This window comes from Eumetopias jubatus, unplaced genomic scaffold (genome assembly GCF_037043125.1).
Source record: "Eumetopias jubatus isolate StellerSeaLion01/CBP00866 unplaced genomic scaffold, mEumJub1_p1.0 scaffold_3, whole genome shotgun sequence".
Classification (NCBI taxonomy): Eukaryota; Metazoa; Chordata; class Mammalia; order Carnivora; family Otariidae; genus Eumetopias; species Eumetopias jubatus.
In genome coordinates, this window is record NW_028274809.1 from 141,270,918 (window position 1) to 141,293,312 (window position 22,395).

Here is a 22,395-nt window from a genome sequence, read left to right on the forward strand (position 1 = left end):
TTAAGTAGGATATAGTGTCCTTCTTCATCTCTTATTACAGTCTTTGTTTTAAAATCTAATTTGTCTGATATAAGGATTGCCACCCCAGCTTTCTTTTGGTGTCCATGAGCATGGTAAATGGTTTTCCACCCCCTCACTTTCAATGTGGGGGTGTCCTTGGGTCTATAATGAGTCTCTTGCAGACAGCATATGGATGGGTCTTGTTTTTTAGTCCAATCTGATAGCCTGTGTCTTTTGATTGGGGCATTGAGCCCATTTACATTCAGGGTAACTACTGAAAGATATGAATTTAGTGCCATTGTATGGCCTGTAAGGTGACTGTGACTGTATATTGTCTGTGTTCCTTTCTGATCTATGCTGCTTTTAGGCTCTCTCTTTGCTTAGAGGACCCCTTTCAATATTTCTTGTAGAGCTGGTTTCGTGTTTGCAGATTCCTTTAGTTTTTGCTTGTCCTGGAAACTTTTTATATCTCCTTCTATTTTCAATGACAGCCTAGCTGGAGATAGTATTCTTGGCTGCATATTTTTCTCGTTTAGTGCTCCAAAGATATCATGCCAGGCCTTTCTGGCCTGCCAGGTCTCTGTGGATAGGTCTGTTGCCAATCTAATATTTCTACCATTGTAGGTTACATATCTCTTCTCCCGAGTTGTTTTCAGGATTTTCTCTTTGTCTCTGAGACTCGTAAGTTTTACTATTAGATGTCGGGGTGTTGACCTATTTTCATTGATTTTGAGAGGGGTTCTCTGTGCCTCCTGGATTTTAATGCCTGTTTCCTTCCACACATTAGGGAAGTTCTCTGCTATTATTTGCTCCAATATCCCTTCTGCCCCTCTCTCTCTTTCTTCTTCTTTCTGGGATCCCAATTATTCTGATGTTGTTTCGTCTTATCGTATCGCTTATCTCTCAAATTCTGCCCTCATGATCCTGTAGTTGTTTCTCTCTCTTTTTCTCAGCCTCTTTATTTTCCATCATTTGGTCTTCTATATCGCTGATATTCTCTTCTGCCTCATTTATCCTAGCAGTTAGTGCCCCCATTTTTGATTGCACCTCATCAATAGCCTTTTTGATTTCGACTTGGTTAGATTTTAGTTCTTTTATTTCTCCAGAAAGGGTTTCTCTAATAACTTCCACGCTTTTCTCAAGCCCAGCTAGTATCTTTAAGGTCATGATTCTGAACTCTAGGTCCAGCATCGAACTAATGTCCGTATTGAGTAGGTCCCTGGCAGACGGTACTACCTCTTGTTCTTTTTGCTGAGGTGATTTTTTTCGTCTTGTCATTTTTGTCCAGAGGAGAATAGATGAATGAGAGAACAAAATGCTAACAGGGTAACAATGTCCCCGGGAAATATACTCTATACAAATCAGAAAAGACCTGAAACCAGGGGAAAAGAAAGGGAAAGAAAGAAAAAAGAGGGAAAAAAAATAAGATAAAACCAAAAACAGAACAATACAAAAAAAACAGAATATGATCAAATATGATCAGGCTAGTGCATAGATCAGTGCCACACACTAGATTTTGGGCGTATTTTGGTCTGTTAGAAAAAAGTGCCCCCTAAAATTTTAAAGGAAGAAAGACTTATATATGTACAAAATAAGGGTTGATACAATGAAGGGATGGAAGATGACTGTAAAAATGAAAATTATAAAAGATTTTATAAAAGGAATTGATAAGATAAGAAGTTGTTTGAAAAAAGAAAGAAGATTTAAAAAAAAAGAAAAAAGAGAGAATGTGATCAGGCAGGAGACTAGAACAAAGCCATACACTAGTGATTTAGGGTATATTGTGATCTGTTAGAAGAAACTGTATCTCAAAATTTTAAAGAGAGAACAACTTATATATATATGCCAAAAATAAGGGTAACTACTATGAAGGGATAAAATATGGCTCTACAAATGAAAAATAAAAAATGTTTTTTTAAAAAGGGATTGATAAGATGGTTGAAAAAGTGAAAAAGAAAAATTAAAAAAAAAGCAGTTAAAAAATTAACTTTGAAAAACTGATGAATCATGGTAAAAAAAAAGCCATGAATTCTATGTGCAGTATTCCCCTAGCGCTGGAGTTCTCCCGTTCTCCTTGATTGGTAAACTTGGTCTTGGCTTGCGCGCTGTTCGTGCTGATCTTCTGGGGGAGGGGCCTGTTGCCGTGGTTCCCAAATGTCTTTGCCGGAGGCGGAATTGCCCCGCCCTTGTCCGTCCGGGCTAAGCAAGCTGCTCGGGTTTGATCTCAGGAGCTTTTGTTCCCTGCAAGCTCTCTGTACAGCCTTGGAGGACCGGGGCAAAAATGGTGGCCTCCCAATCTCCGCCCGGAGGAGCTGAGAACTCGGGGCCCCGCTCCTCAGTGCGCCCCCAGAGAAAAGCAGTCACTCCCTTGTCCCTGGTCTCCGGCCGCTCTCCGTGCTCACCCGGCCTGTGACCGAGCGTTTATATCTCTGGCACCCGACCCCGTGTGGAGTCTCCAAACCCAGCAGATCCCTGCGGTGCGTTCCCGTGCCGCTCCTCCCCGGGAAGGAAGGGGAGTCTCCCCGGATCTGCTGCTTGTTGGTTTCTGCTGGAGGAGAAGTGGGCCAACTGTTACCGATCACAGTTTATGGCAACCCCGAGCCGAGAGCCCGCGCCTCGGCTCCGTCTCTGCAGCCGGCTTCCCCGCTCCAATACCTGGCAGCTCTGCGGCACTCAGGCACCCCCGGTTTTTCTGTGACCCCAAGGGTCCTGAGACCACACTGTCCCACAAGGGTTCCACCCCCCCGCTTAGCCCCCAGAGCGACATCCCTCAGCAGAGCCGACTTCTAAAAGGTCCAATTTTGTGCTCCGAGGCTCTAGCACTTGCCAGAAGTGGCCGACGGAGGCCCCCTCCCCCGCCGTCTATCCTCCCGAATATCGCCTCGGATTCACTTCTCCGCACGTCCTACCTTCCAGAAAGTGGTCGCTTCTCTGTTCAGAGGGTTGTTGCTACTCTCCTCTTCGATCTCCTGTTGAGTTTGTAGGTGTTCAGAATGGTTTGATCCCTATTCACCTAAATTCCTGAGACCAGATGAAATCCAGGTCTCCTACTGCTCCGCCATCTTGCTCCCGGGCCTGCAATTTCTACTTTTACAATGATAGAAAAATAAATTCTTCCAAAGATTTTTTTTTTATGAAGTGAACATAACATTGTCACCAAATACTGAAAAAGTTGACACAAACATAAAGTCGCAAATTTTCATTTAGATAGTAAGACAGTTATCCTAAATTAAAAGAAATGAAGCAGAATTAAATAGTACTTTAGAAGATAACACAGCCTGACCATGTAATATGTATTTGAGTGATATGCAGCTGGTTTGCACAAGAACATACATCATATTTCATTATCATATTAATAGATGTACATTGGGGAAATACTGTAATAATATAGATACAAAATACCAAATAACATAGCTAATAATATAGATACCAAACAAGCATTTGATAAAGTTTGACATCCATTCTTGATTTAAAAATTCAATTAAGTAAGAATTTATATAGATCCTTCTTTAACATAATTTCTAAAAATGCCCATCTCCATCAACAAAATAGCATCATGTCTAGTGGAAAAACTGTAGAAACATTTCCACTAAAGTCAGAAATAAAAGAATATCCACTAACACCACTATTATTTAACATTGTTTAGACTGAGGTACTAGATGATATAAGTAGGCAAGAGAAAAGCACATTGGAATTGAGGTAAAATCTTTGCATATGATGTGAGTTTTAAACCTGTGAAAGCAAAGATCAATTGAGAAACTACTATAAACGATAAGATAATTCAGGGAGATGACAGCTGCAAAATTAATATACATAAACAATTAACATATATATGATCATCTACCAGATAATAATGGAAGACCCCATTTAAAATTGCAGTAACACACTGTGCAGAACCAGATCCCAATGTCAAGGAGCACGTGCTCAGTGTTTCATCATATCTGTGAATTGCAATAAATATGTGACACACCTTAAAATGTAAAATAAATAAATAAAATGAAATTGCAATAAAAAGATGAATTTCTTAGAATGAACTCAAGAAGAAATGTACAATGTATCTATAAAGAAAACTTCATAAGACCCATAAGAGACATGAAAATGATGACTTGAACAAATGAAAAGGTATGCGATAATCTTGGAGAGGGAAAAGCTATCTCATAAATAATATTTGTCAAGTTAAATTATACATTTAATACAATTCCAGTGAAATACTAATAGGGAATCATTGATAGACTAGCTTATGTTTCTCCACTTAAGTTTTGTTTTTGTGAGATATATATATATATATATATATATATATATATATATATATATAAATTCTTTTTAAAGATTTTATTAGAGAGAGAGAGAATGAGCCAGGGGGAGGGGCAGAGGGAGAGGGAGAAGCAGACTCCCCACTGAATAGGAAGCCCAATACAAGGTTGGATCCCAGGAACCCAAGATCATGACTTGAGCAGAAGGTAGATGCTTAACTGACTGAGCCACTCAGGTGCCCTTTTATATATATATATATATGTATTTTAAGTGGGCTCCACATAGGGCTTGAACTCAAGACCCTGAGATTAAGACCTAAACTGAGATTAAGAGTTGGATGCTTAATCAACTGTGCCACCCAGGCCAACATTTCTTTCGTATGTAGAACGTTCATCTAGGATCATGTTCTTTCTTCCTAAGTATAATTTTCAAAATTGCTTTTATTCAGAGTTTTTTGGTCATAAATTCTCTCCATGTCTCTCTCTTTCAATTTTTAGAGTCCTGGAAATGATTTATTTTGATTGTGTTAATGTTTGCTTAGCTAGGTACTGTATTTGGCTGATGGATTTTTATTTTGGTTTTTCAATGGTATTACCCTACGGTCTTTTGATTTCCATTCTTGCTATTGAGAATTCACTTGTCAGATCAATTGTTGCTCTTACGTAGATGATTTGTATTTTCCCTTTGACTACTTTTAAAAATGTTCCCTTTGTCTTTTCTTTTTTTTTAAAGATTTGTTTATTAGAGAGCGCGCGAGCACGAGGGGGCAGGGGCAGAGGGAGAAGGGAGAGAGTCTTAAACAGAGTCTACACTGAGCATGGAGCCCGAGGTGGGGCTCCATCTCACAACCCTGAGATCTCGACCTGAGCAGAAACCAAGAGTCTGGCACTTAGCCAACTGAGCCACCAAGGCATCTACATATTCCCTTTGTCTTTGATAATCTGCTATTTTACTCTGATGAATCTAGGTGTAGATATCTTTTTTCCTATCTTGTATAGGACCAGTTATCTTTCCTGAATCTAAGGATCCATATCTTTCATAAATTCTAGAAAGTTCTCATCCATTATTTCTTCAACTATTGCCTCTTTCAAATTCTTTTTGCTTTTTTTGGAATGTCAGATCTTTTGTAGACATTTTTTCAATCTATCCTCTATCCTCCACATCTCTAATCCTCTTTTCTCTCTTTTTCTCGATGTGCTACATTCTAAAAAAATTTTTTCTGTTCTATATCAAGCACCTTACTTACCTCTAATCAGCCAAGTCTGATCTACTCTTTGGGATGTTATTGGCTTTTTAAATTTTAGTAATTATAATTTTGGGGGGAGATATATTTGGCTAGTTTTCAGCTCTTTCTTTTCAATACCATGCAATTGCTAGCTCATGTTTTTTCTTTAGTTTTTATCTCCCTAAATATTTTAAACACATGTATTTTTTTTATTCTTCATTTGATTCTACTATATGAAACAGGTATGGGTCTGATAGAGCTGTTTATTATTTATGCTTACTCTTGTTCATGGTAGCTTATTTCCTCATATTTAGTAGCTCCTAATCTGTGAAAACGCAAAGAGGTCCAGTTTGAGGGTAGTTGGGCATTGCCTACCTGTGACCTTTCCAAGTTACTTGTCTCCATGCTTCATTCTATTCCTCCTTGACTTATCCTCCAATTCACTGATTCTTTCTCAAAATGTGTAATCTTCTGTTAAACCTATGCAGAATTAATTTCAGTTGTATTTTCCAGCTCTAGAATTCTCATGTTTTTCTCCCAGCGTTCCTGGTTTTTATTCCCCCACAACCGTGAAAAATGTTTCCTCTGTACTTTTTTGCTTTTAAATATAACAGAAATAACTTAAAGAAATCATATTACATAACGAACAAATAGATCACAGACTGTTTCTGTAATAAGCTTCTTGGGGGTTCTTGATACAAAGATCGCCTCAGTTTCTGCAGGGAGAGCACAGTGCTGATTACAGGTGCTCATCATCTACCTGTCCGTTATCAGCCAGCTCAGTCTGCTTCCCTGTTTTTATTATGATGTCTATGATAAGTTTTTAAAATGAACTTACAATTAGATGATGACTATTTATTTTGCATCTGTATGGACTTTTACCTCCTAAGCATTATTCTTTGTGTACCATCTATTCCCATTTTTTTGTGGTTATTTTAAATGACAAGTACGATTTTCAATTATAATTCTCCTCTCCATGTTGCTGGTTGCCCTAGTTCCTGAATCTAACTATTTTAAGGGAAAGGGGAAGTTTTCATTTCAAAAGCCAGGTTCAAACTATTCTTGTTTATTGGCACAAAGTCTAATAAAGAAAAAATACGCTCTGCATGTTCCTTCTTTAAACCACCAGCTCCAGAACTCTTGAACAGAGAGAATAATTCAGTCTCAAGAGTTCATTTAAAAAAAAGGGGGGGGCTAATTTATAACCAGTATTCTAAGATTTTATGGTAATGGGTTTGATTTTGTTATCAAGAGCAATTTCTATTAATTCTTTTTTATTTATTTATTTATTTATTTTTATTATTATGTTAATCACCATACATTACATCATTAGTTTTTTTAAATTTTTTATTGTTATGTTCATCACCATACATTACATCATTAGTTTTTGATATAGTGTTCCATGATTCATTGTGTATAACACCCAGTGCTCCATGCAGAACATGCCCTCTTTAATACCCATCACGAGGCTAACCCATCCCCCCACCCCCCTCCCCTCTAGAACCCTCAGTTTGTTTCTCAGAGTCCAAAGTCTCTCATGGTTCGTCTCCTCCTCTGATTTCCCCCCCTTCATTCTTTCCCTCCTGCTATCTTCTTTTTTTTTTTAACATATAATGTATTATTTGTTTCCAAGGTAATTTCTATTAATTCTAAAACACTCTCCTAATACAATTGAGATTGTTCCTCAATCTGCCTCATACTAATACTAACTAAAGACTGACAGACAACTGGAGAGGGTACAGCCATGTAATACTAGAAGCGCACACCGATGGACCTCTGGCTGGGCAGAAAGTTCTCTTAGAAGATGACCATTCCATGCAAACCGCTCATGGATAGCCGCTGGAAAGTATGGGTCAAATCATATGTCGTTAAGCAAAACCCATCCACATTAGGACGTGGTTTATCATCGCTAGGAAAGCTTTATTATCTTGTAACTGAATATCAGTTAAGTGCAACATCATTTTATAAGAAAGGATGTCAAAATCTGTTGCTTTCCAGATTACATGATTGAAAAATTCACCTATTTTTGTCTTTTTGGTAATAACGATTAATTACCTGCCACCAGATGGATTGTGTCCAGTATACCGAATATTGGTCTTGTAACGGCTGAAGGAGGAATATCTTTCTTGACTGACAGGGTAACTTCTGTGGACATGCGGTTGATGGCAAGTACGTCATCCACTCCATCATCACAGGCTTCCACATACTCAAGTCAAAAAGTGGGCAGAAGACATGAACAGACATTTCTCCAAAGAAGACATACAAATGGCTAACAGACACATGAAAAAATGTTCATCATCATTAGCCATCAGGGAAATTCCAATCAAAACCACACTGAGATACCACCTTACACCAGTTAGAATGGCAAAAATTGACAAGGCAAGAAACAACAAATGTTGGAGAGGTTGTGGAGAAAGGGGAACCCTCTTACACTGTTGGTGGGAATGCAGGTTGGTACAGCCACTTTGGAAAACAGTGTGGAGGTGCCTCAGAAAGTTAAAAATAGAGCTACCCAGTGACCCAGCAATTGCATGACTGGGTATTTACCCCAAAGACACAGATGTAGTGAAAAGAAGGGCCATATGCACCCCAATGTTCATAGCAGCAATGTCCGCAATAGCCCAACTGTGGAAAGAGCCGAGATGCCCTTCAACGGATGAATGGATAAAGAAGATGTGGTCCATATATACAATGGAATATCACTCAGCCATCAGAAAAGATGAATACTCAACTTTTGCATCCACGTGGTTGGGACTGGAGGAGATTATGCTAAGTGAAATAAGTCAAGCAGAGAAAGTCAATTATCATATGGTTTCACTTATTTGTGGAACATAAGGAATAGTATGGAGGACATTAGGAGAAGGAAGGGAAAAATGAAGGGGGGGAGGTCGGAGGGGGAGACGAACCATGAGAGACGATGGACTCTGAGAAACAGAGTTCTAGAGGGGAGGGGGTGGGGGGATGGGTTAGCCTGGTGATGGGTATTAAGGAGGGCACGTACTGCATGGAGCACTGGGTGTTATACGCAGACAATGAATCATGGAACACTACATCAAAAACTAATGATGTACTGTATGGTGACTAACATAACATAATAAAAAATAATAAAAAAATAAAATCTTTCAGGTGTGACATGCAGCTTCAGCTGCTCGTAGGTTGTCACCGCTGTTGTGCACCACTAGCTCCTTCTTCCTCTTTCAGCCTGCCCTGCCCCGTGCCACCACCTCGGCCCTAGAATTCTCATTTTTTAAAGTGTTTGGCATGTTCTGCATGGAGCACTGGGTGTTATACACAGACAATGAATCAGGGAACACTACATCAAAAACTAATGATGTAATGTATGGTGATTAACATAACATAATAATAAAAAAATGTTTCAGCTCTTTATTGAAATTCTCAATCTTATCTTTTCTTGAACACATTAGGTAAAATTATTTTTAAGTATCTGGTAACTTTTATTATTCCCTATTGATCTGCTTATATTACGTATTATTTCCCTTTAAGTTTGTTCACATTATCTTATCTTTGTGTATGACTGATTATTTTCGGTGGAGCACTAATCTTTACTCATGAAAAAATATAGGAATAATTTGAGGCATAGGATAATTTTATCTTCCTCTGGAGAGGATCTACTTTTGTTTCTGGCAAGAGACCCGGGGCTTTAGCCATCCCAGACTACCTTGATTCAGTTTCAGGGATTGAGGTGGATCAGTGTTGGGCTTCAGTCTCTGTAAGGTCCAGTTTATTCCTAAGTCATCTTTACTCTTAGGGTATATTCCTTTTGTGAATATTGAAATCCTTGGGCTCTAATAATTGTCTCTTTACTCCACAAGGCTGTCAAACTGCTTATTATCTTCTCAGCTGTATCTTTCAATAGTAACAGACACCCCTAGAAGGAAAGCGTCTCCAGATGTGTGTCTCACTTAATGGAGTTTTCTGTTTTCCACAGGTCTGGTCCTCTAATTCCTCATTATTTTGTTAGTTCTCCAGATACTTTGAGTATGTATCTGTTATATGTTTCCAGCTTTTCAAGTTGTCCTCAGTGGGAGGGTATTTCTAATGACATACTACTCTACCATTGTCAGAAGGAGAAGTTCTTTTTTTTTTTTTCTGTTAAAAATCTTTTCTGTGTTTTGTAGCAGTTCTCCATCGATATTTGTGGCCATCTGCCATTGCTTATCTACTTTGTCTGCTTATGTCTGGCTACTGTTTCCCTTAAGTGCATATTTTTCTGCTTTTCTATGTATAATATATATTATCATATATATGATATATATATCTCATATATATATTCAACCTCAACAGTTGAATCAGACTCTGAGCGTCTTTGTAGAGTTTACAACTAGCAGAAAGGTAGTGGAAGGCAGAGCAGGGCTACTGTCAGCAGTAATCCAACGGTAAACAAACCAGAGAAAATCTTTAACCTTCTGCTGAAGCTTGGAGAGGAAGCTTTTTGCTGCCAGGTCTCCTCTGATCACAGTCATAAAGATTTTCAAGATTCCCTTTTAGTTGTACTGGGATGGGAAGGATGTAACTCCATGAGCAATAGGTAGTGATTCTCCCCAAAAGGATTCACAGGATTCTGCCAGCTAACCTACCTCAGAGAACCATGAGATCTCAGACTTAGATCCTGATATATGAAAGAAAAGTAAGTCCTTGATTCTATGGTTACTTCCTTAGCTCTTAGCAGGCCCTTCGGGAGGTGGCATTTATCGCTAGCTTTTTTCCCTGACTCTCTGGGAGAATCCTTGGCCTCAGTGGCACCATAGGCTGCCAGCACTCTGCCCTGGCTTCTCTCTTACTCCAGAGAGGGAGTTGTTCTGAAGTCCCTTTCTTCTCAGAGCCCTTCTCCCCTTTGTAGAGTCTACTTTTATGGGTCCAGCTCTTTATCTCATGATGAAATATTAAGAACACTGGACTGGATTCTTTTAGAAGAAGAAGATGCTAATGATGGTGATGCTGATGATGGGGACAGCACTGATAATGACAATAATAGCTGGAATGATTTATTGAGCACCTATTAAGTGATAGCCACACCACTGTATGCTTTATGTGTGCAGCTTCATTTAACTTTTTTCAAGAACATCATATAAAAATGTTTTATTTTCCTTTACAACTGAAAATTGAGGCTTAGAAAGATGAGCCACTTGGGGCACCTGGGTGTCTCAGTCGGTTAAGCGTCTGCCTTCAGCCCAAGTCATGATCTCAGGGTACTGGGATTGAGCCCCACATCCACATCCAGCTCCCTACCTAGCGGGGAGTCTGCTTTTCCTTCTGCCCCTCCTCCTACTCATGCTCTTTTTCATTTTCTCTCTCAAAGAAAAAGGAAGAAAGAAAGAAAGAAAGAAAGGAAGGGAGGGAGGGAGGGAGGGAGGGAGGGAGGAAAGAAAGAAGAAAGAAAGAAAGAAGGAAGGAAGGAAGGAAGGAAGGAAGAAAGAAAGAAAGAAGAAAGGAAAGAAAGAAAGAAAGAAAGATGAGCCACTTTCCTATGGCTCATATAGTTAGTAGCGATGCCAGGATTTTAACACATAGAAGACTCCTCTTTTGATAACTCTGGTACATTTTCTTTTTTTTTTTTAATTTTTTATTGTTATGTTCATCACCATACATTACATCATTAGTTTTTGATGTGGTGTTCCATGATTCATTGTTTGTGCATAACACCCAGTGCTCCATGCAGAATGTGCCCTCTTTAATACCCATTACCAGGCTAACCCATCCCCCCACCCCCCTCCCCTCTAGAACCCTCAGTTTGTTTTTCAGAGTCCATCGTCTCTCATGGTTCGTTTCCCCCTCCAATTTCCCCCCCTTCATTCTTCCCCTCCTGCTATTTTCTTCTTCTTTTTTTTTTTCTTAACATATATTGCATTATTTGTTTCAGAGGTACAGATCTGTGATTCAACAGTCTTGCACAATTCACAGCACTCACCATAGCACATACCCTCCCCAGTGTCTATCAACCAGCCACCCCATCCCTCCCACCCCCCACCACTCCAGCAACCCTCACTTTGTTTCCTGAGATTAAGAATTCCTCATATCAGTGAGGTCATATGATACATGTCTTTCTCTGATTGACTTATTTCGCTCAGCATAACACCCTCCAGTTCCATCCACATTGTTGCAAATGGCAAGATCTCATTCCTTTTGATGGCTGCATAATATTCCGTTGTATATATATACCACATCTTCTTTATCCATTCATCTGTCGATGGACATCTTGGCTCTTTCCACAGTTTGGCTATTGTCGACATTGCTGCTATAAATATCGGGGTGCACGTACCCCTTCAGATCCCTACATTTGTATCTTTGGGGTAAATACCCAGTAGTGCAATTGCTGGATCATATGGTAGCTCCATTTTCAACTGTTTGAGGAACCTCCATACGGTTTTCCAGAGTGGTTGCACCAGCTTGCACTCCCACCAATGGTGTAGGAGGGTTCCCCTTTCTCCGCATCCCCGCCAACATCTGTCGTTTCCTGACTTGTTAATTTTAGCCATTCTGACTGGTGTGAGGTGGTATCTCATTGAGGTTTTGATTCTGGTACATTTTCTAAATGCAAATTATGTCCATGTGCTGTGATAAATAATTCTTCATTTATATACTTACTTTTGTAATAGTCCTGTAAGGACATTTGTAAAATGTATTACAAACAAACACATTTAGTATATATTTAACTAGCCATTTAAAGACTCCAAGTCTGAAATGTAAAGATAATCTTAAAAATTTGGCATCTGTTATTGCAGACTTTTCATTTCTTCTCTCCCACTACCTAGCTGTAGAAATATGGGAGAATTGCATGACATTTCTATAGGTCTGCTTCTCAACTGTATAATGAAAAAGGGGAGCTTAAATTATCTCTAACTCCTTGAATTCAAAAACTTTTTTTTTTTACATTCTTAAAAATATATAAATCAAATGACTTTAAAAACAATTTAAGACAGCTATTTTGTAAACTCTTTAGTCAAGTAGAATTTCCCCCTTTATTTTTAAATCAAATTGTCATATGTTGTATATATGTGGTTTGCTTTAAACAAGATATAAATTTTCTTAGGTAGATTTTAGATGTTGGGAAAAATGTATGTGGCAGACACTATTAGCAGCTTTTCTTCTATCTGCCCATTCTATCTCATTAATAGAAGCTAATTTGTTTAACTTATAATTGAGATATAATTGACATAAAACTGTAAGGTTAAGGTGTACAGTGTGTTGATCTGATAAACTTACAGGTCACAATATGATTACTACCATAGTGAGAGCTAACAGCTCCATCACATTACATAATTATCCTCTGTGTGTCTGTGTGATCCTCAGAATTCATTCATTTTCTAACTGAAGTTTGTACTCTTTGGCCACCATCTCCCCAGTTCCTCTATCCTGCAGCCCCTGGTAACCACCATTCTACTCTCTGCTAATAGAAACTAATTTAGTTCAGCATGGCAGTGTGCCCAGCTATAAATTCTAGCTTCATCATCACATGAAATGAATGAACATGTGGCACAGTACTACTGGCCAATGAAATATAAAGTATAACGTTGTGATAACTTTGTATAGTAACAGATGGTAACTAGACTTATCATTAGGGATCATTTTGAAATATGTAAAAATATAGAATCACTTTGATGTATACCTGAAACAAATAGGATATTGTATGTCAATTATACTTCAACTAAAAAAATAATAAATAATAAATTGCCCATCTCTAGTCAATACATACATACATATATACATAAAGTGACAGTTTCTGGGAAGTGTTGGCTTTCCGGATTTAGATACCCCCCTTCTTTCTTGCCCCTCTTCCTTCCTACCTGGAACGCCAACAGAAGCTTACAGGAGAAGTAGCTGTCTTGCAACAAACTATAGATAAAAGCCATATGCTAAGGGTGGCAGGGCAGAAAGAAAGCAACTTGGTCTCTGATGGCCCTAGGGACCATCTGAATGGTCGACCTTCAAATTTTTCTTTACATGAGTGAATAAAGCACCATATTTTAAGTCACCAGTAGTAGGGTTTTGCTGCCAAAGGAGTTCATAGCTGGTAAAGCAGGTATTGATTTTAGTCTACAATAGTAGAATGAGATATAAGGCACACAACCCTTTTTGTTCTCAAATTTAATCTGCTCTGAGTGTCCAGTTACGTGGTTGGTGGGAAATTCATCCTCAGTCATTTTTGCAATTCCTGTTCTGTCCTCTCAAGAATGCCAGACTTGAGAAACACAAAAACAGGGAAAATGACAGATCCTTAGTCCACAGTGGCTATATTCACTGAACATTTATTTACCTATTTTCCAGGCAATGTAGGAAGAAAGATAATACACAATGAAAACACCTGTAGCTACAAATGTGTTGCTGGGCACTCAGCTCCAGGCAGACTTGGGGACACCCACCATGTCCAAGATTTGCCTGTGAGATGTTTGGTCCCTGGTCTCCTGACCAAGGTACAGAGCCCTGGGTTCAGGTATCGTTCAGTCTCCCAGGGCACTACCTGGTCGCGCCCACTAGGGGAAATGTGTACAACCCTACCCCTATATTCCGTCTTAGGACTCTAAACCTTCTAAGCGTCCAAAAGCTTCTGCTTTGTCCACTTCAAACATTTCCTGCAACTCCTCCCTCTATAGAAGGAACCCAGCTTAATTTTCAAGTTAATAGAAAACACTGTTGTGTTCTCCCAGTTGTACAGACAAGGACACTGAGGCACCGAGGCCAAGGCTAAAGTCACCCAGCTAACAAGTAGCAGAGAGAAAATGTGGGTGCAGATGGCCTGGTTTCCATCCCTGCCTCTAACCATGTATTGGGCTTCTCTCTGCCTGTAACAACGAAGGCTTCTCACTTCTGCTCAACCCCGGGTATGGGTAAACATGTTCCAATTGTTAGAAATATAATGCTGATCTTCATTTCCTGGGTGTGATGAAGGAAGCGGTATTAACTCTCAGTACTTTTCTTAATAACTCACTCTGTTATATAGCCAATGAAAAAGAATATGTTGCCTTAAAAAATGCATTAGCTTAAGCTCACTGTGTCTTAGTTTTCTCATAATAAGTTGGGGATAGTCATTCAACTACAACTTCGCCTCTATATTTTACCTCATCAAGATTCAGTGATAGGATAAAGAAGGTATTGTCTAAGAAGGTGTTTGAAATCTTCAGGGAAAAAAGTGATATTATAACTAGAAAATTGATACAACAGCAGGTACCGTAACTAGTAAAATGAATTTTAGGTTGGTATCCCTAGATGCTCCCTATTCAATTCTTAGTAAAATATATTTCAATCTAGAAGAAAATAGGGACCCTGCCAACTGTTATTAATGCTCGTTGCCTTTTAATTGAAGCGCACTCTTGGAAAATGTTGTATGTATCTGGGGAAATATAATGCATTCAGCATAAGAATAAATCTTTTTTTGAGTGAGTTACATCCAGGGGATTTTTTTTTTTTTCACTTTTCAGTCATTCCACAATCTCTCTCCTTTATCAACTCCTTTTTTTTTGCTAAGCGGTGATGGTAATGCATACATTTGCCTTTTCCAGTAAATCATCCTTTTGTAATTTGGCTTTCTTTCAATCTCAGATTTCCATCAGAAGGATTTTACCTCGAGGCATATTGCAACCAATTTCCCTCGTAATTAATGCCATATCTGCCTCAGAGTCCATTTCAGCTCCCAAATGAAAATTGATGAGGCAGCCAACCACAAATAAAGATCACATACCACTGATTAAACTATCAGTCTAGTTTCCAGACTGTCACCTGCATCATAACCAGAGGGGGAGTTTTCTGGTCTTTTGCAATGTATATTGCTCATAGTAAGTGTCCATAAATTGCCATTAGCAGATGAGGAGAGGGATTGGATATGACCCCTATCAAATTCTACCAGAAAGACTAATGATTAAAGAGGTTGGTGTTACAGGGACCGAGACGCCACAGCACATGAAAAAAAAAAACAAAACAACTGTCTAGGTTTGATAAAACGAGCCACAAACTGTGAGAAAAATCTCTAGGAAGAGAAAAACTACTCACATAGGTGTTTTTTCTCATCCAGTTGGAATGTGGATGGTTGAGCTGCTCCATGCTGCCTAGGGAACATGGAGACCAAATCCTCTACCCACCGGCCTTCAACTCCAGACTTCAGGGTGGGAGTGGGATTGGAGACTGGTGTTTGAGGTGAGTATTCACCACATGGTCAGAGCAAGAATGCACGCTCTCATTCATTCCATTTATTCATTCATTCATTCACTCACTCAGTGTTTTCCAGGGATTGTGAAAAGCATGGGAACACATAATGAAAAAGATACCAGGTCTGTTCTGGTGGAGCTGATACTCTAAGGATGGGTAGATGGAGGGGATAAATAACCAGATCATTCAGTCCAGGGGATTAAATGCCAAAGGGAAATAAGCATGAGGTACTAGTCAAGTATGCAGGTGTGTGTGTGTGTGTGTGTGTGTGTGTGTGTGTGTGAAGGCTTCCTGGAAGGGGTCACTAGAACTCTCAACAGATGAGGATAGTTAGCCAGGTGAAGAATAGGGACAGGGTGGGGCATTCAAGGTAGTGGAAACAATTTGAGCCAAGTATGGGATGGACAGACAGTATGGCTTGTTTGGTAGCTTTGAAAAGTTAACCATAGGTGGAACAAAGGTGTGAGGAGAATTTTGTGGAGAAAAAGAAGACTAGAGGAAGGTTGGCAAATGTTCTCCTCTGAAAAACCCCACTGAGCATCAGGTGGATAAAGGAGCATTATGAAAATATATGTATGTATGTAAATAAAGCTATGTAAATTTATCTATAAATGCATTACTTATTCAATCAGTGTGTGTACTTGTTGTTTGGGTATCATTTTGAAATATTTTTGAGAAAGTCATTTAAAAAATTCAGGACAATGGTAGTTATGAACCCCATTCCCAAGAGATTGTCTTTGACACTCTCAAGCAGATACTTTATGTCCCAATTTTGGGACATAATTTGAGTGACCTGACTTTGGTTTATCTCACTAATATCCATAGCCACCCCTAAAGTAATGGCAAGTGTCTTCTGAGATAAGAAATTCCAGAGCTTTTTCCTATTACAGAACAACCTGTATCAGTGGGGACCTAAATCACCTTGACTTACTGAATTAAAAAGGTTGACCTGTCCACTTTTCAAAGGCTCAGCTACCCCGTGCAATTTTCTAGCTGCCTGTGACCACTGAGTAGCACAGTGTGTAGAAGGCTGTCACGGCAGTCCAAGGGAGGGAACCATGTGGCCTGCTTGTCAGGTACGTCCCGCAGATTCAGCAGATATTCAAATAAGTGCCCTGGTTCAAAAAAATAAATCGAAAACAAAAATACACATTGAAAAATGGCTTCATACTATTGGCTATGCTTGCATTTTTTAAAAAGCTGTTTTGGTTTTACCAATTTATTTTAGGCCACAAACATGTCTCAAAAATGATAAGCTAATTTGTAACTATTATAATTCTTTAAAACATGATGATGATGATGGTAGTTACTTGTACAGTCACCTGCCCAAGACAAATCTCAAGAGAAGAATACAAACGGAATCAACCAGAGAGATTTGTCTTTGCCCAAGTTCTTCTGAACTAGAAATTTCTAAAGGTGTTTCGTGTGGCATGCTGCACTGTGTGCAGTTTTTAGCTTTTAAACTTCAGGGACATCAAAGTATTGGAAGAGATTCAAAGAAAGATAATAAAACTCTTCTGAGGCTGCCTTACAGAATTGGGCTAACTGCCCGAGAGAGAACAGTGCTGTTGAATCAGCCCTTGCTGAGGAAGCTGCCACCCTGGGCCTCTGAGAGCCCTCTGTCTCCTCCATGGGACAAGGGCTGAGACCGTTATTCACTGCCTGGCTGGCCTCAAGGCAGCTGGCACATGTCCGAAGAAGAGTAAGGGCAGCACATGCTCAGAGCTCAGAGCCATGCTGGGGGGTTGCCTCAAAGAGGGTTTAACTGCAGGTTTGCCAAGGAGTCCTCAAACAATTACCAGAGGGGGGGAAGTCTCAGGATCTAGATTCTGATCTGAGACTAGATTAATGAGTGCTATGACTGCTTCAGAACAATGCGTGCCTTCTCAGACACACTGGATTCCCACACCACCTGCCATTAGTTCTGCAATGTAAAGAAGTGTCCTTAGTTCCATTCTCGAGAGCAGTCTCCGCCCAGGAGGGGGTATAGACCTTGACACTAGCTTTAGCCCCTCACACAGATGATGTGAAAGTGAAGAGGAGGCAGATGGGAAGGGAACCTAGGTTCACTGAGTTTCCATGACATGCCAGGCACTGAGCTCAAGGTCCTGTGCCTCTTCCTTTATTCAGTCCTTGGAGGTATTCTATGACCTGTACTTTAGTAACCCCTTGCTGGCTCATCCTGCTAAGGTGATAGGCCTAAGGCCACCCAGGGAGTAAATGGTGGACCTCAGGTCACACACGCCTGGATCTATCTTGCTCCTAAGCCCATGGTACTTCCATTATGTCACACTTCTTTTCAAGAACATAGACTATTATGGAAACAAACATCAAAGACTTACCTGTGTTCGATATCCAAAAAGTACTAAACCTTCTTGGGTGGCCCCTGCCTTATTTACTGATTTGTAAATCAGTAAATAAAGGATGATGACCAGAAAAATGAGCAAACAGAAACTTCCAGGTTCTACTTCATGCCTATTTTTCTTAAATATCTCAGTCACGAGAAAAGGATCTATTTAAAAATCTTATTCTAACTAGTTTCTGTCTGAGGACAGGTTATTCAGAAGTTTTCTGGATTTCCAGCGTTTCTACATTTTGTTCATTAGATTGTATGGATATTTTATGATTTTGTGATTACCAGTAAACTCTTAATAAAAATGAACCTGTCACCTAATGGAGCCCTTTGATGTACCCAAGACTAGATTTCAGAGGCCAACTGGCAGTCTCAGTAAATCCCTGTTTTCTCCCATTTTAACAAGGAAAAAGAACTTAGAGTTGGTTCAAACATGACTAAGATCCATTGACTCAATATTCCCATCAGGAATTTCAGATACTTCAGTTGCCCTTGTTAGTTTCCCATGTCTCTTTAATACTGCACCACCTAAAAAGTTTAGGATTAGAGCACATAGAGATAGAGACCAAGGACAGAGGATGTCAAGTCCCTCAGGTACTTGAGGTTAGAATTCTTTCTTAACTCCTGCCCCGTGATCCCCTATGTGGAGAAATGTCATAGCAGAGGTAGCTGGAAGGTTATCCCATGGGTTACACAGCCACGGTTACATATATATATTCAGGATCTCTCAACCCATCAGAACAATGGCAAACTAGGGAGGAAAAGGAGGTAAGAGATAAAGATACAAAGGCTGAATAATAAAATGGATGAGTCAGTTAGTCAAGCAGAAGAAAAGAGCATTGTCGTAGGCTGGCAAAGGTTATAATTATCAAGCTCCGTGAGTGTCAGTTCCAACAAGTACCGGGAAAGCAGACCTAGGGGAGAGAATAGCAGAGGGCAAGGTTAAGGTGGGAGTGACATGGACAAGGGAAAGGGAAATGAGGCCAAGTCATTAGGGATGAATCAAAAGAAACAGAACCTGTGACAGCAGAGAACAGAGATCAGGAGCAGCAAGACTGCAACAAAATGAGAAAAGGAATGCATTGTATGTGAACATGGAGTTTAGGGGCAAACCAGACATAAATCCCAATGGCTCCTGAGGTTGACATCACTGGATTATAGCAGAGTACCTATGTCATTGATGCTTAGAATGATGAGGCTGCGCGATTGAAAACTTTTTTTTTTTTTTTAAGTGGTTTCCATGCCCAGCGTGGAGCCCAGTGTGGGGCCTGAACTTACAATCCTGAGATCAAGACCTGAGCTGACACCAAGAGTCAGACGCGTAAGGGACTGAGCCACCCAGGCACCCCTACTGAGAACATATTAAAATATGAACGTATTTTATGGAAGACTGCAGAGACATATAATAAATTTTAGAAGGATTTTCATAAAATATAGTTGAATTTAAGTTTTATCAGTGAATGCATAAACAATTTAACTATTTGCAAGTATAACCAGTTCCTAACCATCCTAGGTAAACTAAAGCATAGACAAAGAGATCACTTGCCCCATTTCTAAAAGCACAGAAATGGAAAGAAAATGGATTCCTGTTGCTAGATCATGGCATCCATGAGGGAAGGTTGGGGAGGTGGTGTGGAATTGCAAGATCCGGGAGGTGTCTGAGCGTGCCAGGATATTTTAGCAATAATGTTCTGGCAGGATACTCCGGAACTTGCATTGGGAGAAGACCTGGAGTAAGGCAAGTCCAACACTTATCTCAAATACAAAATTTAGGGGATACGGACACATCCAATAATCAAGATAAATAATATTTTGATGGAATATTTTTACACATCAAAATTAGTGCAAAAATCCCATGATGAACAAAATATCAAACTTTTAAACGAAGACAGAATCAGCAGTGACATTGAAAACATCCAGGACAGGCTGGGTGAACCAGAGAGATAGATGTTTAGGAGGAAGGACAAGTGGCTGATGCAGTGTGCTGAAAGAGTGAGACAGGGGAGTCAAGGACAAAGCCCAAGTTTATGACTCATGTGGCATGTCAGTCACTGACTTAGGCATTTCAGAGAAGGAGTACATTTGGGGGAGGGTGATGATGAGTTCCGCTATGAGTTTGTCACATATGAGGTGTGTACAGGGGCCATCACATGGAGGAAATGCAGCCAATGACTGGAAATATGGGCTGGTACTTGGCAGAGGAGTCTGGGCTGGCTATAGAGAAAGAGGCTTTCTCACATGTAGACGCTACTGGAAGCCGGTGCATAGGTGAGCCTGCCCAGGGAGCAGGTGTATAGACAGAAGAGACCGATGAATGCACTGAACGTAATAATAAAAAGCAATAGTAACATTTATTGAGGTTTACTATGTGCTTGCCACTCTTCTGAGTTGTTTACAAGCAATATCTAATCAAATCCTCTCAACAACTCTAAAAGATCTATGATATTATTATTCTCACTTTACTGATGAGGAAATGGATACTTAGAGAAGTTAAGTAAGCCAGGATTTGAGCTCAGCAAGTAAATGGCAAAGCCAAGATTTAAACTCAGGAAGTCCGAAGGAAAGCGGTATGGGGCGGGAGGAGGGCAACCTGGAGTGAAGAACAGGGACTAGGGTTTGAATTCTGGCTTTGTGCTTTATGGGCTGTGTGATCTCGGCCAGAGCTCATCCCCCTGCAGTCTCTGGTTCTTCATCTGTAAAATGGGGATAACAAAAGCTACCTCGTAGGGTTGATGGTAAGATGGGATGGGACATGTTAAATGTGTGATGCATAGTAGGTGCACAGCAGAAGCTAGTTAACTGTTGCAATCAATAGAAACATACCAGGGTCATGGCAAACATTTCAGGGACCTTCGTGAAGAGGATATAGAGGAGAATAATGGAGAGGGAAAAGCAGAGCCAGGAGAGATGAGATCAAAGGGAGGAAGCACACACGGGTGTTTGGTTGGTTTGCCAGCCATTGATGTCCTTAGCAGAAGCAGTCAATTTAGTGAAGTGGTGATGGGCGGGGAGCATTAAATGACACTGAGGAAGGAGAGCTAATGAATGTGAACAGTGCTTCCTGAAAGCATGGCTCTGAAAGGAAGGAAAAGGTGAGATGTTCATTAAGGGAGACACAGAGGTCAGAGGAACACTCTCCCATCCAACATATATCCCATGGTGGGGGAGAAGTTAGAGCAGTCGTGGAAAACAAAAGAAAACATCAGGCCTGAAAATAGTGATGACTTTCTACTTAAACTTGAACAGTAGTTGAACACATTCAAAAATGCTTTTATATCCGATGTGACGTGGAGCCTTCCGAACAATCCTGTGGAGTAGATTAGGTGGGTAGAATCCCCAATTTATAGATATCAAAATGAAGATGTGCAAGATTAGAGATAAATTAAAAGATTATCAATGCGGAACGATTAAGAGACTTCCTCTTCATCCTAGCTGGTGTGCAGAATGGAGGTAATGGGCTGATTCTCTCACATCGCCACTAGAGGGGCTGGAGGAATTGCAGGAGAGGGCTACTAGCAGAAGGGGTGCTCTCTGGGTAGGCGAAAATGCATGGGAGGGAGGAAATGAGTGAGACAGAAGAGACCTTTAGCTCCCCCCGCCACACACACACAAAGTCTAGACCTTGAGAGAAAGGTCTGAAAAGGATTGTTAAGTTTAACTTTGCATTAAGAATATACTAAGACTTTTTTGGAATTGTCTTAAGACATTGAGAAAATATTGAAATTGTTTGCAGTGGTTTTTTTTTTTTTTTTTTTTTTTTGAAGCCCTGGGCCCATGGAGCATGGTAATATTTCTTTTGTAGAAAAGAAGAAAGAACAAAGATGGAAAGAAGAGAAAGTGAGTGGAAAGATAAGGGTTTTAGGGGAGGTTGAGGTTTCAGAGAAGAGACTTAGAATTTAGAGAAACTGGTTGAAAGTGAATAGAGATGGGCTGAGGTCAAATTCTGGGAGAGAAAATCTACACTGAATTTAAAAATTTTTTTTTATTATTATGTTCAATTAGCCAGCATATAGTACATCAGTAGTTTTTTTTTAAAGATTTTATTTATTTGAGAGAGAGAGAATGAGAGATAGAGAGCACCAGAGGGAAGAGTGTCAGAGGGAGAAGCAGACTCCCTGCTGAGCAGGGAGCCCGATGCGGGACTCGATCCCGGGACTCCAGGATCATGCCCTGAGCCAAAGGCCATCGCTTAACCAACTGAGCCACCCAGGCGCCCTCTACACTGAATTTAAAGGAAAAGAGACATGGACAGAAGCTGGGGAAAATAGGATATTAGACTGAGTGCTTGAACAGTGACCCAAATAAAAGGGGTATGAAAAAGGTGAAAGGTTTTATTTCTCTCACACAAAAGTCTGGGTTGAAGGCAGTCTGGGAGGCTAGAGGTGCTCTGTGAGGTTGAAAA

At 40.0% G+C, this 22,395-nt stretch overlaps 1 protein-coding gene across 7 annotated transcripts in view; it reads left to right on the forward strand.

The window, feature by feature from the left end:
• LOC148164759 (uncharacterized) overlaps window positions 1–22,395 on the forward strand; it is a 110,687-nt gene that overhangs the window by 56,423 nt on the left and 31,869 nt on the right. For all 7 annotated transcript variants that reach the window (XR_015767906.1, XR_015767905.1, XR_015767908.1 and 4 more), the window contains one exon: window positions 15,507–15,628. Coding sequence is in view for 1 of the 7 variants with exons in the window: in XM_088021848.1 (XP_087877974.1) it covers window positions 15,507–15,525 (19 nt within the window). In the remaining 6 variants the exon portion in view is untranslated. The remainder of the gene's footprint in view (window positions 1–15,506; window positions 15,629–22,395) is intronic.